The sequence below is a fragment of the Copadichromis virginalis genome, linkage group LG2, assembly GCF_057382275.1.
Source record: "Copadichromis virginalis isolate Kocher_CV1m ecotype Utaka linkage group LG2, C_Virginalis_male_GT1.1, whole genome shotgun sequence".
Classification (NCBI taxonomy): Eukaryota; Metazoa; Chordata; class Actinopteri; order Cichliformes; family Cichlidae; genus Copadichromis; species Copadichromis virginalis.
This window is the reverse complement of record NC_140619.1, coordinates 2,059,186-2,078,679: the sequence shown is the minus strand read 5'-3', so window position 1 is coordinate 2,078,679 and position 19,494 is coordinate 2,059,186. Positions and strand designations below refer to the sequence as shown.

Genomic DNA, 19,494 nt, shown 5'->3' with positions numbered 1-19,494 from the left:
ATGTGGGATAGTTAGAGATTCTGTCCTGAACAAAGCACGAATATTCTTATTACTTTTACTGTGGTTTGTTAGACAGATTCTTCCTATGTGTGAATCTAAAGGGTTGGGGAGAGAAACAGATGATATGCAAGGTTGAATACCTTTAAAAAGCATTATAATACCCGTAGGTATTGCATCAAATAATATGGCATATTCTTTGGGTGTGGCTGGAAATGTATAGGTGTTTAAGAATTCTGAATAGGACATAAGCTGCCCATTAGGATTAAACAGCTAATTCACTAAAACAATCCGTTTCTCAACCCACCTAGAAAAAAATAATGATTTATTTTTATACACTATGTTCCTATTATTCCAAATTGAATACGTATGGGGTGTAAAGTTGTGTTTATATATAAGGGACCAAGCTAATAGAAGTTGTTTGTGAAACATCGAAAGGTTTTCTGGAAGCTTATCTATATTATAATCACAACCTAAGATAAAACTTAGACCACCAAACTTAGAGAAAATGTAGTGAGGAATAAAATTCCAAATGGATACCGGATTTTTAAGAAAATGTTTAGCCCAATTAATCTTAAATGTATTGTTTAGAGTAGTAAAATCCAAAACATTGAGACCACCGTGTTCATAGTCATTCATCAATACACTTTTTCTGATGTAATGTGTCCGGTTTTTCCAGAGCAAGTTGAAGAGCATTCGGTCGATATCCTTACAAGTTTTGCCGTCCACATGCAGAGAAATTGCTGCATAAGTCAGTCGAGACAGACCTTCTGCTTTTGAGAGCAATACCCTTCCTCTTAAACTTAAATCTCTCTGCAACCATTGATTTAATTTGGTTTGAGATTTTTTAATAATTGGGGGAAAATTTAGTAAAATTCTGTCTTTTGGATCTTTGCAGATAATCAGACCTAAATATGTTGCTTCATTTTTAACTGTTATATTACAAATACTCTGAACATTACACTCTTTGACAGGTAATAACTGACATTTATTTAAGTTTAGGACCGATCCAGACCCTTTTGAGAAATCCTCTATTACACATAAAGCAATTGGCACTTGGCTGGCAAGTTAAGCCTAACAACATGATTATTAGAGGTTCATGCGTCATAAACTATAGTGTCACACAACTCTGAGTATTATGCAAACAATTTTCAGCATTTAACCAATTATTTTCTCGTTTTATTTTTGTGTTTTATTGCGGCAGCAGTAAAGATGTCTGTTACCTACACTCTGACCAACAATTAGTTGACATTAAACTGCCGTAATCAATCGTTTTTACTCAAGGTGAAACTACATGTTTAATTTCTATTAACATAGAATCTTAAATTATGCATTAAATAAATCAAGTTTACAATAGTACGCTTTATTCAAAATCATTAGTAAAATAATTCTATAAAACTTAAACATAATTTTTATCAGTACTTAAAATAATAAACTGTCTTTTCTTGTACTTTAATTGTACTGTTTTTATTTGTTACTATTGTATTAAAATACTCTTAAACCAACGATTCAAAACTAAAAGAAAATAGAGTGACAGTATATCCAGAGAGGATCCACCGTGGCACGCAAACAAACCCCACAAAGCGAGGCTTCGTTAAACATTTAAAACATTTGTGCCACAATTGTATCGATTCTTCGAAACAACGTCTCCACAGTGACACCTGCTCGCCAATTTGGCTATTGCCACATGTCGATAATGCTATTCTGCGAAAAAATGTGGCAGACAACAAAGCTACTTATAATACCAGACTGTCAGTAATGGTGATCTGCACATCTGTTGGCTAAATCCTTGTACAAACAATGCAAGAAAAAGATTGAGACTGTTAAAGACAGCAGGCTTTGATTGTCATAAACTGTGCTTCAACAAACTGATCCCTCTGTCTACATCCGTGCTGCTGAGCAACCGCTGAACCACGAAGAAGCTCCTTTATCCTCCTGTGGATGTTTTATCTTGTAACACCGGCAGGATGTTAGAGTGAGGATGTGATGCAGCGAATAACATTTTTTGTTGAAAGTAGACAACATTTTTTACGAATGTGTGTATAAGAAATAGAAAGAGGTGGTATCAAAAATATAATTCAGTAATTACAAATGATTCTGCTTCATAAAAATGGAATCCTGGCACCTCGCAATGTCTCAAAGCAGCAGGTACGTCCCAGCTGGGGTGAAGCACACCAAAACCTTGTTCAGTCGTAGCCATGTGATCTGGATGTTTTAAACCACGCTTCTGACCAGTGTTTCGAAGCAACCACGCTTCAGAAGCAGTGTCGAAACGTCTGTTCCCATCCCTAACATTATCCACAAACGTTAGAAACATGGAACAGTGGTGAACCTTCACAGGAGTGGCGGGCAGACCAAAATTACCCAAGAGAAGACTAATCCAAGAGGTCACCCCAGAACAACATGTAAAGAACTGCAGGCCTCAGTTAAGGTCAAAGTTAAGGTCAGAGTTCATGGGTGGAAATGGCCCGCATAAAGGGTTTCTCGGTTTTGCCAGAACACATCTTGATGATCCCCAAGAATGACAAATGCACAACGTTTGTCCAGAAGTATAATCAGATATGGGGCAAGCACAGAAGCAGCCAGGATCAGGTCAGCTGACAATCTGCTTAGATTCTTTATGTTCTCTATGTCTTTTTATTCAGATGTGGAAACAAGTGTTACGAATGCTTTGAGGGAAATCATGTATATTTAAGCTTTCTGAAGGTTAAAAACTGCCCTGTGTGTGCTTGTTTATGTGAGTTCTTCAATCCTTTAATCTCTGCAGTGGAGGTTCGGGTTATATTGATAACAACATCAGCACAACTACCAGTCACAGTAGCTGCTTTTATCAGATATACAGCAGGTTCAAAAGTACCAGAGACCATTAACATCATTTCCTGCATGATGTAAAATAACAAGCATCTGTTCTAATGTCATTGGTGTAAAAGAGGAATGTGGGTCAGCGGGGGAGCTGGCCCCAGGGAGGGGTTACCTGCCCCTCCCTTCCTTCCCTCCCCATCTCCAGCTGCCTCCCTCTTCCCGCTCCTCCACAACCACCCACACATGCAGGACCTTGGAGTGGGGGTATGTCACCAGGGTGCAGAGGAGGCTACCCCCCCCCCCCCCCCCCCCCTCTGTCCCCTTCTGGCTGCCTCTGCCTCAATTTTATCCCACAACTTAGACATTCACATTATTCACACTCTCATTACACATACATATAGGATCTTGGGGGTGGGCACAATCACGGAGTCCAAATTACCATCAGGGTGTACACCTCACCCCTGACGTCGTTGCCCACCTCTCAATTTTAAATACACTTAGTCATTGAGGGTTAGCAGGAGGGACCATGCGCTTACCTGCTGCTCTCTGGCAGGTAGCTCCATGCCCTCCTGGGTTTTAAATGCACCTTAGAACACACATACATCAACACTACAATGAGCGGGTGGAGGGAGGTTTGGAGTCTTCTCCCACCCCCGTTCTCTGCGGCCTGCTGGAGCGGGGGGGCTAGGAGGAGGAGTTGGCCGTCCGACTGCGGTCTGGGGTGTGGGGCCTCCCTGCTGCTGCGGAGTCGGGGTGGTCTGCCTCTCCCCACCGCAGGGAAAAGGGTAACACCACCTGGGTCTGGGTGCAGTTCCCCCCTCCAGGGGCAAGGGTACCTAGACCCGGTTTGTAGAGTACGCTTGGGGAGTGTGATCGTGTGTACAAGGTCTCTTTATGTCTGTCTCCACGTTGGTTGAGTGTGGAGTAAGTGCATATGAGAGCATGAGGGTGGGAATGGATGTTTGTGTCTGTGTGTGCCTGTATGTCTGTGTCTATATGTCAGGTTGGGTGTCAGGCGCCACCTCTCTGGGGACATCTCAGGCCCTCCAAGGTTTGGAGGCCTATCTCCACCCACCACCACTTCCCCTGCCAGTGGCGGACTCCCTCAGGTGTCGGTGTGTTGGTGGTTCTTTGTGTCTGGGGGTGGGCGTCCGGGTACACACCGGCTCACTCCTTGGCGGCCGCTTGTCGGGGCCTGGGGCCTGGGGCTCGCTCGGGCCCCTTTGGAGGTGGGGTGCCCCCGGCCTCTCGGCCTAGGGCTCGGTCACTCAGGCGCAGCTGGGGGCCGGCGGAGCTCACGGGCGCGTCACTGCAACTCCCCCTGACTTCTGCTCCGCGGCTGCTGAGTGAGCCCTCATCTGGGACTCTCCTCAGCTCTTACTGGGACAGTGGCGCGGCTGCCCCTCTGTTGGTCTTCCTTGGTCTCTTGTGTTCTGGGGGCCTCTGGATGTCTGGAGTTTTGATCTCCTCCATACCCGCTTCACACCCTGGAGGACGGGGCTGTGGCCCCCCCACACTCCCTAGCAGATCATTACATGGAGAAACCTTTGGAATGCAAGCATGCTGATCCACACAGGTATGCACACATGGGTATTCACAGACGCGGACTAAAGCTTTCTTGGCTGCTGCCTCAAAGCACACTGTGCGCTGTCTATCTTGCGTGCTGCACAATATCGTTTATTACTTAGTAAATACTGATATCTATGACTAGCTAGTTTATTGTGATGGTGCTTTGTTTTCTCTATTATTATGTTGCTCTTTGTTGTTTGCTGTCTCCTCTGTTTGTTTTTGTTTGTTTGTTTGTTTGTTTTTTTTCTCCATACAGGTGACCCAGGAGTTGTTTTTTTTTTTTTTTGTCTCTCTTCCCCCCCCTTCTCACCGTCTCTTCTCCCCTTTGGTTTTCTTTCTTTCTCTCCCCCTCTCTCTCTCATTCATTCCCCCTGTCCTATTTATTAAAAAAAAAAAAAAAAAAAAAAAAATGACAAAGGATGAACTGAAGCTCTGCCATCACGTAATGTCGCATACTGCTGTTTCTGATGTCATTTAAAAAAAAAAAAAAAAAAAAAAAAAAAAAGAGGAATGTGGGAGCTGCAGGCTAGTTTATCAAATCCGCAAACAATATCAATATGGTGACTACAAAGGCACGAGGTGGTGACCAATTAAAAATGCAAGTCTCGTTAAGTCTTTTAGGGCTTGTCGCTACCAGCTTGGAAAGTGTAGACACTGTAACTTTTGTAAAAATAGCTCTTTCTGTGTTTGGGTGATGGCTTGAACAGGGCTCTGTGAGATGTTTTCATAACCTGGCCCTGCTTTAAACTTCTCCACATTTTCATCCCCGACATCTCAGATGGGTTCCTTGGTCTTCAAAGTTCTGTTTGACAGTCGGGTGCTTGGTATTGAGTATTACTTCTCCTGTCTCATCAGACTTGTTCCCTTCTGTTTTCCTTGGTGTCCTATAGTGGTTAGGGCAATCGTGGCAGCCTCGCTTCTGTCAGTCTGCCCCGGGGCAGCTGTGGCTACACCTGTAGCTGCCTCCACCAGTGTGTGAATGTGAGAGTGACTGAATAGTGGAATTGTAAAGCGCTTTGAGGGTTTTGAAAAGCGCTATATTAATGCCATTATTATTATAATTGTCAGTATTTATCCCTGTGTTCTCCATTCAGTTGTCTTCCTCTTTTATTGTGTCCATTGCTTCCTGTCACTCGTGTCGTTTACTTTCTTTGCCTCGACACGTCCATCGTTTCCAGCCGTGTGTCCCACCTCATGTCTCTCCTCCTGTTTCCAGTCTGTATTTATTGTCACGTGTTAAGTGAAAAGTAACATTAGTGAACTTAGGAACGACTGGAACGAGCAAAATAAATGGATCTTCAATAGGAGAAAGGAATGTTAGAATAAGGAATATTTTCGATCAGAATGGTAGAATTTAATTTCATTGCAGCTTTTCTACATTTGTGTTTATTACATTAACCTTGTTGAATTTGCGCAGAACTGTTCACTAATTTCTAAAGTGATTTTTAAATCATTTTTGAATGTGATGCATTCACTGTACTCGTCATACATATTATATTCAATTAACCAGGATGAATTAGAGCATAACTGTACTTTAACATCAAAGGAATATTGCAGTGGCTTGAGATGCAACCTGACACACAGGTGAGCCAGAGCAGGGGTATGTACGTGACCATTAACGATCAGTTAGTTTCACCTGTGTTTTTGTTACCAGCTGCAAAAAGTTTAGCACGCACACACACACACACACACACACACGCTTCTGCAACCACATGCAAGTTTGGTATTGATTAACTACACCAAATAACCACTGAGAGATGAATAACGTTAATCTTTTAATTACAATACAATATTTGCCAGGGAAACCCTGCATCCATCCACCCACAGACTGTTGCAGACCTATAGCGCCCACCGTGGTGCAGCAGCTAAAACTAGCAGGATAATAAATGTTGTTTGATGGGAAAACTGCTCGGGTCAAAGCACTGAGCATGTTAGGAAAAAAATACTAGGCAGATAGTTTGGGTTCAGTTGATCAGGGCATACCTGTGATAACATATTTATATCATACAAAACAGAATTCTTTTGAAGATGGAGAGTCTAAAAACTCCCAGACAATGCAGCTGTTGTGGTCCCATAACAGGGGGTCTCGTCTTGCTCTTAGTTGGTAAAAGCTGAAACTATCTGTCCTGGGTGGGACTGTGCACAGCTGGTACTGCTTACTCTGATCATAGGCGCAGCCATCAGGTTAGCGGTGTTGCTTGAGTGTTCTTAGAGTGGATGTAAGACGGTGTGATCACCCACACAGTTTACTCCAAACATGACTCGTCTCTGAAGCATGCAACGAACCTTATTTCAGCTCTCGCACATATGAACCCCAATTTTGTGACATTTGCTTTGGTTTAGTCTTCAGAGACCACAAAGAAAATCAAGGTAAACGATAGTGACGAAGTCTAGAACTGGTCACACTTTACTGCTACTCTGAATCAGCTCACAAACACCAAAGCCTCATTTTCAGGTGACCAGTTCAAAGGGCTCCAGTCAGAGTCAGTCCTGTCGCCCTGCATGCACATCAACAGCTGTTCACTGTGTGAGACCTCTGACCAGAATCTGTGTTGGTGAAATATTGCAACAGACAGGAGACAAAGTTTAATCTGAATAATTCCAGATGTTTCTTGGGGAAAACGGTCAGAGTTACAGGAAAGTGCTTCTCAGCAATTATATCCAATTAATTTATTTGAATTCTGCTCCTCTCCTATGGTGACCAGTGTGCAGGAGACAAAGCCATTTCATTTCATACAGTTCAGGACAAAATGCAAACACAAAGCAAAGGCCTTCTTTGCTGCAGGTGCAGATGACACAGGACGAAGCACAGTCTACATAGATTTCTGTACAAATGTCTTCTGATGCATTCAGCTTATCGTCCTGACAGAAATCCAGCTGGTAGCGTTATTGGGGCGATTACGTTTTCTCTCAGACTGACAACATCCAAACTTTAAGAATGACAAAGCAAAATTAAAAATGTTTTCACTGCACTACATTGTTTATTGTGGCTACACACATGGTTACTGTGAGAGTCAACGTCCCGTCTAGATAAGAAGCATTGTAGCTGGGCTTTGACAGCCCAGCTCATCAACAGGAATGGAAGCAAAGATTACTAATGGCTCATAATAACGCCGCCCTAATCACGCTTACCGACCACGTTTCCTTCTTAATTGTTCTTGATGGTTAGAGAGTCTGAAGAGACACGAAGAGGAGAAACTGTCACCATCGATAGCTGAAGGCCATCTCATCAGTCCTGCACTGTGTTGTCAGTAGAACTACTCTGAGCAGCCCTCTGCTGTTTCTTTTTGTAGCTGGGCCAGCGACATACTGGACAGCAGTGTCTGCCCGCTGCCAACCATACCACAATGCACTGCTGGTGGAAGGCGTGGCCACAGGGGAGCCCCATCAGTACCTCCTCGCTCACAAAGGTCTCCAGACAAACCACACATTCTGAACACTGAAGCATGTCACAGGGCCACATTGACCAATCACAGTGTTGATGGTTAGAAACACAGTCAGACACGACGCAGTTATCCTTCACCGCCCTGTCAGCTGACAGCGAGCTTCCATTCCCGGATGATTCAGCAGCACACGCACACTGACGGCCGCCGCTGGCGTCCACGTCGCCGCACGCAGGAAGCTGTGAGTTGAAGTTCACACTACATAGTGATCTCTTGTGGCTGCTGCTACCATGTGGAGGTTCCTTCCTCTCTTCGTCTGAATGTTGACTACGTGTTTCTTCATCCGCCTTTTCACAACAGGCCTCCGACCCGGACTGACCAGCTGCTCTGAGCCTCCAGGTCGGCAGCGTTTTGATGTAATCCATGTTTACTAATGGACGAAGCCACAGATCAGGAAAAGCCAAATGCTCAAATAAGAAGTTAGGATCATCTTCCCACTCTGAGTGGTCAGACGGAAACTGCTGTAGTGATGCAATTGGATGGAGCAGGTAGGAAGTGTACCAGTCCCACAGACTGGCCAGCCACTCCAGGTTTGTACGGCTGTCTTCTTGGCTCCTGGTACCACAGCGCCGTTTCTTCTCAAAGTAGTCGACGAGCAGGCCGTGGGCTAGGTAGGTAGACAGGAAGAGAGCTGGGTGGGATGAGTAGAAGGTCCAGTCAGCTCTCACTAGGCTGGCTAGTGTAGTGGTGTCAGCATAACGCAGCAGCTTCAGACTGTAGCCGTGCAGAAGGTCCAGATAGGGCAGCTGAAGGAGAGCCTGGAGAGAGTGAGCAGGCAGGGATTAGTGACAATTATTAACAGTTTTACTCAGTAAAACAGAACATGCAGTCTGTTGTTACATACTGTCAGAGCAGTTTGGATTCTCTCTGATACGAATGCAGTAAAGTGCGACACACAGCCCTGGTTACTGTGGAGTAACTGCACTGTACTTGATTCACTGCCATGAAGGCTAACGAGGGCAAATGCTCCGTGATGTCCTGGTGGATGTAAAACTGGGCACCGTGCAGGCCTGCAGGCCACATGCAGGCCTTTGGTTGGAACGACAGGTAAAGGTCCGGTTCATCCACCAACATTCTCCAGGAAACGCCCACAGTGGACGGCTGTTTATTGTGATTTTGTGGAAAATTGTAATTTTGTCGCTTTTAATTTGAAAGTCCCTCCTATTTTTTAAATTTATGTAAGTAATATGTGTGCAAATGAATGCAGCTTAACTGCAAATGCACTGGAACAGATGTTTTAGAGCTTTAAGTTGGCTAACCATTAAAAGTGAAAACTCACTCACTTTAAGTCGCCCTGAACAGCACATTACATTGTAGTACAATAATCCAAGCATTTATAAATCTATTTATAAGAAGAAAATCAGAAAACTTTATAAACATATTAGTGTTTCCACTAAAATGGAAACACTAATATGTTTATTAGTTAGCATAAAGTAGGAGAGGCCTCCTCCTGCGGACACGAAGCACGCTCCCTGTGCCCGTCCAAATATTCATTTCAATCAGTATTAAAATGGATTTTCAGTATTTTTGTATTAATGACTTTTAATAAATGTTTAATAAATCACAGAAGATTTGCCTTAAATCTAGATGACTGCTAAAAACCACTTTTTTAAAATGATGTAAATAAATCGTTATTGTTTAGCTCTCGTTCAGTCTTTTTTTCTTTACTGCAGCAATTGAAAGTAAAATGCTTAACACAAGAAAAACGTCAGGCGTGAGGACTGAGTGGTGCCGATGATTCCCTACCAGAACTGGCAGCCAGGAAACCAGCAGTATGGAGTTGTAGGTCCCAAGTGTTCGGATCAGAACTACAAATCGTTTCACGGTTGCTCCCTGAAAGCATGTTAACGATTCACATCAGAATTTCAGAACAGCACTACATGACCTGGAAGCTAGAAGACCAAAGACAATGCAACAAAACCCGAACACAGAAGGAAAGAAAGTAACATCAGGTTTGGAGATGTTGCAGTAAGAGCTGAAGAGAGCTGTTCAGTCAGGATATCTTACAGTGACGTACAGGTCTGTAACAGGACTGAAGATGCACCAGACAAGTGGCCAGGGATCGGCCAATCAGCATCACGTATAACCGAGCTGGTCATGGACAACATGCATGCTTACTAACAGCTAAAATACTCCAGGTAAAGACAGGCGCATGGCAGTTTTTCAGGTAATTCCCTGTGCATCTCTGTAGTACTAGAAAACTTTTTATTTGTTTCAATGAGAGAAGAACTGTAACTCAATGCAATGTGGGGAAAACTGTAAAGCTGAATAATTTATTTTATTATGAAAATAACATTGTGGATTGAAGAAAAGTTGATTGTGTATGCTGTCTGAAATCATTTGTAGGAAGAAACTCAGACTTGACAGTAATAACAATAATATTGGCAGGAAGAAGAAAGAAAAGGACAACTGTTGCATTTCTGGGAGAAACTTCCTGTTCCTGTGCAGGTCTATGAAGCAGCACAGACAGCACGTGTAGTTAGGCTGAGCTAATGTAACTGTAGCTAGAAGCATCAAAGCTGTCAGATGAATGTAGCGCACGAACAAGTAAACTTCGAGTAGAACATAGTAAATGTAAAGTAAAAACACAAAGTAGAGAGTAGAGGCTTTTTGTCCCCTTTCACCTCTACAACTAAGGAAGACTGAAACAGTGACCTGTGTAATGAAGAGGTCCATCCAGGCCAGCAAGTTGATGAGGACCAAACTGAAGACAAACAGATCGTTGACCTCTGGTTGGACCGAACGCAGGAACGTATCCATGGCAGCGAGGGACAGGAACTCCCCGGTGCTTTGGGGACGAAACACAGACTGCAGTTTAATTTCTTTACATAAAAAACGTGCTTTTAAAAAAATCAGACATCTTCATTAACAGTCATCACCTGTTGCCATAGTGATATATGCCCTCAGGCATCTTAAGGATGTAGGCGGGGCTGCGTGTCACACCAATCTCTGATAGGCTGCTATAGTTACCCCAACGACGCACATCCACAAAGATGAACTCGATCCTGCCGGTGAACTTAACAGACAGCGAGGAGAAGAAGGCCGGCGGCTGGGCCAGGCGGGCAAACAGAAACATTTTCAGTGGATGAGCTGGGTCAGAACGCCACTCCTCCACCAGCTGCTCAGAATGATGCAGGGTTTTGATTCGATGAGCCACATGTGAGGTCATCCAGCGGAAGATCTGCTCAGTTTCAACCCGACTCCCTTTGTACTCTTTAAGCATGACTTTGCCCTTTGATGCTGAAGTCTGGGGAACCGACATGATCAGGGTGGAGCGCTGCCAGCCACGCTTGATGCACGACCTAGCACACAGAAGACATAACCAACAGTGATCCACAGCAGGTCAAATCTACATGCAGTTTCATCTGTCCCACTGGAACCGCTCAGCTTTATGGCCCCACTGCTGCTCCACGACATACCAGCGCTGTTATACAGTACGTCGTAGTTGTGCTGCTGTGTGGCAGAGGGTGTGTGTCTGAACATGTAGTGGACTGCATCCAGTCCCTGTAGTCAGAGTGGGTTTGCCAACAGCACATGTCACACATCACAAAGACCGTGACAGCAACATTTCATCTCTGAGTGGTTCTTCTGACAGCAAAGAACTTCAGCTTGTTTTAGTTTAGCTGTCCAATCAGACCCTGTCCTTCAAACTAGGAAACATTGATCATGTCCTGGTTTGTGCAAAAAAAAGGATGAAGTGGCTTTGAGAGGTCAATGAAACTAAAACAGCTTTTCAATAAATGCTCCTCGTGACCAAGCTGGTGGCACGGTGAATCTTTGCTGTTGGAGAACATCTCCAACTGAAGGTGAGCAAACACTGCTGATTTCACGCTGTCTGCTGGGAGGAAACCAGTTTCCCAGCATACAATCAGTCCGAATCCATCTGTGCCAATGAGCACAACTACTCTGCGACATGTCCTCCTGCAGTACAGGACTCACGTCAGCCGGTTGTCAACCTGTGAACATCTGATTGTGCTCCACAGCTGCTGAGCACCTGCTGCAGTCAAACCGCCGTCCTGTGGAGGAATTCCTGTTTCAGATGTGTCAGGTTCTGCCTGGACTCTGTTAGTAGTTTATATGAATAATTATATAAATTTGTATTTGTTTAACGTGAATTTTTGTAAACCTGCATCAACAGAGTAACAGTATTTAGTTATTTTAGGTGATCGTCGTATTATCTCAGCCTCCTGGTAGATACACCTGAGGCATCCATTGTTGCCTCGTTCACAACACTTTCAGAAAACCTGACCCAAGCGCTCTGAGGCAACTGTTGTTGTGACGTGGTGAATGGCAAATGGACTGATTGTTATATCGACCTTTTCTGCTCTCCTGGAGGACTCAAAGCGCTCTATACAACACGCCACATTCACACACACTGACACTCCGATGGATGCATCCGAGAGCAACCTGGGGTTAGTTAGTTAGCCCAAGGATACTTGACATGCAGACTGGAGCCAGTAGATGACCTGCTCTACCTCCTGAGCTACAGCCGCCCCACCACGTGGCACTATATGAATAAAAATGAACGAAACTCAACTGACCTCTGACCTTGAGGTTGAGGTCACTGAAATTCAAACTCATCTGTGATTTTCAACACCGTGTGTTATCGCCATATTGTCACTATTGTGGCATGGTAGTTGCTTTGAAGATGGTCACTGGCTGGAAGTCACAGACCTGGTCCTAGACTTGGTCCCCGTCTTCAAAGCAACCACTTCAAAGACTGCAGGATCACTGCACAGGGTCGCGGTGCAGCCTTCCACCATGTTCTTTCCTAGTGTGACTGTCAGATTGTGTAACTGTTGTTCAACTTCCGTAGTGTCTCTTTCTGTGGAGTAACAGCATATCACCTGTAGTCATTGGAGCAGTTGAAGGTTCCAGTTCTGATACCAAACTGGGACACCTTCTGTACCATCTTCCCCCAGTTGGACTGGCTGAGCAGAGCTTCCCGGTCCTGAGCAATGACCTGCCGTCACACACAGGGACATGATACGGTCACATTGGTAGTGCTGGACAATCAGCTTTTAATATGATTTGCAGATTAAACCCACTTTATTACAAAAGGCTTCCATGTTCCAGTGAGACTGTCACTGTGGGCGAACCGACGTCGCTTCTTTTGTCTCTTTGCACCAGCTTTGTTGTGACAGTGCAGCCATTTCCCATGCATTTACTTTGATTTATGCCACAGCTGCCCTAAACTCCCAGTATGGGTAATTACTAAAATAGTTTACACCAGCAAGCACAAGTTCAGTTCTAGAATTACAATATTTTTAATGCTAAAATATTATTATTGTTATTGCTAAAATTTCAAACTTGCTGATTTACAAAAAAAGCAGCAGAAAAATAGTAAAGCACATTATTTTTGATTAACATGCCAACTAATACTTTACTTGAATTTCCTAAAGAACTTAATTTCAGTGCAGGGATGTGAACGTTTACATCCACCATCTCAGAGCAGTGGAGCTGCAGCAGTGGAGCTGCATGCAGCTTTGGATGTACAAACTTTTATTCAGTTTGTTAGCTGACTAACATACACACACTCAGACTGACTGCAAATATACATTTTTGCTTTGAAACAAGTTTTTGCCAGATTTTGAAAACATTTAGTGGCGGGGGCGTGGCGGGGGCGTGGCGGGGGCGTGGTGGGGCGTGGTCTCTGGCTCCCTGCAGTGGAGGGGTGGTGCAGCGGGCTCGAGGGGCAGCTGCTGCTACTCTGTAATCATATTTTGTATCACCTAATATTTTGATTCATTTCATTTTTCACTCTGATAGACCTACTGAGTAAATATTAAATACATTTCTATTATTTTCAAATTAATACATTTCCTATTTTGAGACAACTGGACAACAGGTGAAGAACTGGAGGACTGCCCACAGAGGCGGAGATCAGAGTTATTGAAATATTTGTTGAGTAATCGAATAATGAAAGAAAATTAGCAGATTAGTCAACTACCAAAACAATCTCCAGCTGCTGCTTGTTTGTGGATCTCTCCTTTCAATCTTGTCTTCAGTAACTCAACCTTATTCTTCATTAGGGTGACCGACTTGTCCACTGAAGAACATTTCTTTGCCTGCAGAAAGTCTTGGGTTGCTTTTGCAGTACACTTTGGGTTATGAAGCTCTGAACGGACACAGTGACTTTTAGCTGTCAAACAGATGTGCTCATATTAGACTAAAGAATAATTATGCTATGTTGACGTCATGGTCACCTCAGTAACTGCGAGGCTTCCAGGTCCTGTGGCAGCAAAAGAAGATTTCTTTGATGTCACTTGTGAGTAACTATAACTACACCCAACTACACCCTGAGCCTTTCCATAGCTGGATCAATATTAGAACAGGTCACCCAGATCAGACTACTTGGTGTCACCATAAATCACCACCTCTCATGGTCTCAGCATAAAGACTGTTGTTAAGAACATGGGGCAGGGCGCCGCTGATCTTTCTACATCACTTCTTCTGTCATGAAGGATGTTATTAACGCACTAGTGTTATTGTTCAATCATCTGGTCAGCAGCGTGTGAGACAGACCTCAACAGACTTCGGTTAGTCCAGAATAAGGCGACCGCATTAGTGTTAAGATGTTCATACTATACCAGCATCGATCAAATGCAGAATAAACCTTCCAGTACAAGCTAAATTACACCATGGCTTACTTGGACTTCCAGATAAGATACACAATTATGCTACACGACTGCAGTGCAGTAACTCCTCGAGCCAAAGGTCAGTTTTGAAAAACTCTGTTATATTCGGAGCATCTTTAAAGTGGAATAAACAGCCTCACACAATGAGAGCACTGGCTGCTACTGCTAGTTTAAAAACATAAAAGCCTATTCACAGTTTTTAATTATTGTAAACATTGTAGGAGGCCAATGTTGTGCCTCAGTGTTATTGATGTTTACATGCTTACAACCTCACTGTGGATGTAAGAGCTAAATTATGAGGAGATTTTTGCATCTACTTTATTGTGTAATGTTTCATTAGCTTATACTTGATGGCTCGGGCCCCTGGAAGACTAGCAACCACTACCGTGGAAGCTAATGGGGTTCCTTATATATAAACAGATAAATAAGCCCTTTCTCATAGGCAGCAGCAGTTAATTCTTTACTAATGCATTTCCTCCTTTGCTTTACATTAATACCCCTGAAAGCTCCAGACCGACAAACTACTCGTATGTTTGCTTTAATAGAGGTGGTCACACTTTCTAAAGATTAATTCATCAAACGCATTTGAGTAGCAACACCCGGCTGCTGCTGCCTGTAAGTTTCTTTTTTTGGACACTTAATCATTCACCACTGACAGGTTTAACAGAGAATGTGCTTTTACCTGAACTAACCAGATCCCATCTTTAGTGTCCTCTACTAATTCATAGAAGTGCACCTCTCCACTGAAGTGTGTGGTGCTGGAGCCGTCGGCCTCTGTCTGCTCCTTCTGCTTCTTTATGGCCGAGTACAGCTCCCCCTGTGTCAGCTCTCCTGTGACAGAGCAAAGTGCAGCAGCTTTTAAAGAGCACTGATACTTGACATCCATGCAGCAGTGGTCTTCATGCAGCTCGATGTCATCCATGTACAGGAGGTGGCAACGTGTGCCGTTCACTTGAGGCTGGTCTATAGTGCTGTTTGCCACATCCCACTGATGTCCTGATGATGCCACTTCGTCAGCCATTGCTATTAAGTGCAGGATTTACAAAGGAGATGACCTCCACTGCTGTTCTGCATTACTGGCTACAGAAACCAACTACAGAACAGAGCAACTGTTATCCACCTCCTGTGCATGGATGACATCGAGCTGCATGCTAGGAGTGAATGAGAGATCAGCTCACTGATCCACTAAGATCAATAACAGCAATAACATTGGCCTGTCATTCGGACTCCTATTGATCGTGTACATTTTTAAGCATTCCACTGCTGCGGTCTAAGCATTGTTATGTGTTGCATCCTTGTCCCATGTGCCCTTCCAGTCTCAGTGGAGCTGTCCTCATATTGTTCCCCTAACACTGAGCAGAAAAGCTGGTTTATTCTCCTGGACTCTATATCTCTGGTATACTGGACTCTTCAGGAGGTTAGCAGTTTCCAAAGCCTCAGACATGGGCACACTTTTCTTCATCACACTTTTCTCCAGTTCCGATAGTTGGCTACCTGACACCCTGGCTTCCCCTTGTCATAGACAAGGTACAACACAAACGCTATCTCCAGCTGCAATACAAGTGACTCGTTCCAGATGTTGGCTGACAAAGAAATCCTACCGATGACTGATTGAATTTTATAAAGCTGGAAAATCAAAATCTACCCAAGGGACTGTATCAGCAGTGTTCAAACTAAGACCTGAAGAATGAAGGATTCAGTTGAAACCAGGTAGCAAAACAAAAATTACAGCCACAACTTCCAGAAAAAGTGTTTAGGATGCAAAGAAAACTCCACAAATGACTTCAGCTGGCAAACAGGCAGGACTCGAAGAAAAAACGTCATTTGGGTCGTTTCTGTTATTATGATTTTAAAAGAGCAAACACATCAAATTGTTAGCAAATGTCAGGAACCACCGATCCAGTCCACACCGGCAAAGAAATTCAACTACAGCTACAGACATGGAGTCATCACACCAACTGAGATCAATCAATTAGAAGACAATCCTGCCCCCAAACTCATATTAGCTGCTTCAGTCCCCATTGATGGCCTATCAGAACCTGTTCCAATACCAAGATGTCCAAGAAACATCTACAACAGGTCAGATCAATGCGCTCTCGCAGGACACTCACAACCTTATTGGTGGAAAACATAAGAACAGATTTGGTTACAGAAACATTTCAAAACGAATTAATTTCTCATTATTACACATAATTCATGATCATCTACGGTTTGATTCTTCGCACGTGTGGATGAGTTACGACGGACAATAGCACCTTTACAAATATATTTACTTAGAAAACAGGTGACATGTTCGATACTTGTTCTCACACACACACGCGCACGCACACGCACACACGCACACACGCACACACACACACACACACACACACACACACACACACGCACGCACACGCACACGCACGCACACACACACGCTCTGTGAGGTGTTTCAGTGGCATCGCTGGCATTCATCTCCTCCTGCAGGCAGCTTGTTATCCCAGCAGGGTATCTGATGGCTGATAGGGAACATGTACTGATGAGCTGAATCTTATGCCTTTCAGCACCTGTCCCATCTACTTGACGTGTTTGACTATGGTTGACCTTTGTGCATCTTCTTCATGGTTCTCATTGGCCCATGGGATACTCAGGCCCTGGTAGCGGTCCTCTATGCTATTCTGCCTTGGTGCAACTCCATCTCTTTAGTCTGGATCACTTTCCCTCTCTTTGCAAACAGTTGGCCACACTTATCCAGTTTGAATGGCATCCCAGTATCCTGGCTGTAGATCCTGGTGAGGCTGACCGGTGAGTCGATATCTCGCTCCTGGCATACACATTGATGCCATCCATGTAGTGGAGGTGGCTGATGGTCACTCAGCAGCTGAATCTGTGTCTGTGTCCACCCTGAGCTGACTGAATGGTTGAGGCTTATGCAGAACAGGAGTGGGGACAATGCTGGTATATTTCACAGCTGATGGTAATGTGTGGGGTTGTCTTGGAGTTGGCCTTCAGTGTTGTCTTCCAATCCCCCTGACTTCCTCATCAATGTTTTTAGCACATAATTACCCTTGTTTAATGCCAGGCTCTGGAGTATCCATGTGTGGGGCATTAGATTCGTGTAGTCATCCAGACAGTGCTCAGGCTGGTTGACCCTGTCTTAAGAGCCCCTGTTTATCAACCCTGAGCTGATGCTTTGGCCTGCGGTGCCATTTACAACGTCTTTCAGAGCCGTTTTAATGTATTGACTCGTCTGCCTACCCAGCTTGGTTATTACAATGCCTGAGAAAAGCTTCCATGTTGTGGAGAAGCAATCGTTTGATGGTGCCGTACCCTTGTGAGGACCCTTCATGGCGAGCCCTGCCCTCTCTATCAGAACCGTTCGCTTCTTTGCAGTTTCAAAGTCCTGAACTTGAGAAACACACACACACACACACACACACACACACACACACACAGAAAATAACAGCAGCTCATGAACCCACTAATGATGAAGGCTGTGTGATGCCTCTGGCTTTACCTGATTTCTCTACCAGCTCGCTCACATCCTTCTTCTCGACCAGCCCGGAGTATCCCAGCCCTCGACACTCCAGGATGGTCTTTAACTTCTTGTAACTGAGAGTAACCGGATCCACGAGCTGCGTAGCGAACATACCAGTCTCATACCAAACTACTGCCTCAAAAATCCTCGCCAACGTAAACAACACTATGAAATATAAGAGCAAGAAGAACAGTTTCAACCACATCTTACGGCTGAGCGAAAGCGCCAAGAGAAGGTCTGCGAGAGGCTGCGATCAGCAGACAGGCTTACACACACATCTGCAGCAGCCACGGGCACACAAACGTCTCTAATTACAGCTGGGAAGACCCCCTCACTTGTTCCTCCAACTGTTTACCGTGCTAACGGTGACAGCTCAGCACTTAGCTTAGCATCGCAGGTAGGCCTCTGCTGTAACAAAACTAAGCGTCTTTAGCTCTTCGTCGCCACTGCAGCAGCTTCCGCTGACAGTCAGCCGCGTATGAGCCTGGATGCTAACACCGTGCTTCACATTCTCTGGGTTACAAATCGCCAGTAATGACGAGTGTGACCGTTATTGTTTCTGTCTCCGATCAGCTGTGTGCACGGAGAAGATGGCGTCATATCCTGTTCCACTTGACGCTTGTAATACCCCCCTTCTCCACACACACACACACACACACACAGAGTAATGAAACTGTCAAAGTGTAAATAGACAAAAGTTAAATCAAATATCTTAACTAGGAAAATGCTGCGTGAACGCTGTAAGGCTGCAGCTGTCTGCTGAAAATAGCTGAAGAAGCTGAAGTCAGCATTTGAAAAGTAGCTAAACTTGTAATCGTTTCGCTCAAGCACAACAACTTAGCACAAATGTAACAACTTGGCAGAAATGGTTCAACACAGCAGAAGTATTGTAATTCAGCAGAAATGTTAATAATTAGCACAAACATAGCAACTTGGAAGAAGTGGTGTAACAGTGTAACTTACAGTTTTTCTCAAATGTTAAAACACAAAAGCCAATCCTGTAACCCAAATGACCAGTAGTCTAAACACATTTACTAAATGTAGCCACCATATTCCAGTACCATAAACACATGTCACATGAAGACACAAAACACAACCCTCTGTACTCATAAATCTAAACACATTTTTCCTTGCTAAAACACATGTTGCAAAACAACTCTGCTCATATCCTCAAATGAAAGCCCATGTGATGCAAAATGCTTGCCACAGTCACCAATCTTTGAACACAGGGAACACACCTGGCGTCAGTCACTACACACAATGACTCAAAATTGAAGACACTTGTTGCTAATGCTGTACCCACATGTAAAAGCAAGTTCAGAGTGCACAGTATGCTGAAGGTTCCAAACAAACACAATGGATGAAGGCAGAGTCAGGGGAAGAGGAATTTGATGCAGAGGAGGGAGAAGAGCTGGCCCTGGAAGAAGAGGAGCAGGCCAATGAGGAAGAGGAGGAGGCCAACATGGGAGAGGAGAAGGTCCAGGAGGGAGAGCAAGACAACCTCGCACCATCATTACGGACGAGATGC

At 44.3% G+C, this 19,494-nt stretch overlaps 1 protein-coding gene across 1 annotated transcript; it reads right to left on the bottom strand.

Annotated features, from left to right (window-relative positions):
- Positions 1-6,122: 6,122 nt before the first annotated feature.
- On the bottom strand, positions 6,123-18,587 carry rnf103 (ring finger protein 103). Its single transcript, XM_085467558.1, has 7 exons — positions 17,946-18,587; positions 15,132-15,280; positions 12,659-12,774; positions 10,691-11,113; positions 10,467-10,599; positions 9,558-9,644; positions 6,123-8,569 (listed from the first exon to the last, which is right to left on the bottom strand). The coding sequence occupies exons 1-7, from the start codon at positions 18,169-18,171 to the stop codon at positions 7,598-7,600; spliced, it is 2,106 nt and encodes a 701-aa protein (XP_085323684.1). The 5' UTR covers positions 18,172-18,587; the 3' UTR covers positions 6,123-7,597.
- Positions 18,588-19,494: the final 907 nt, after the last annotated feature.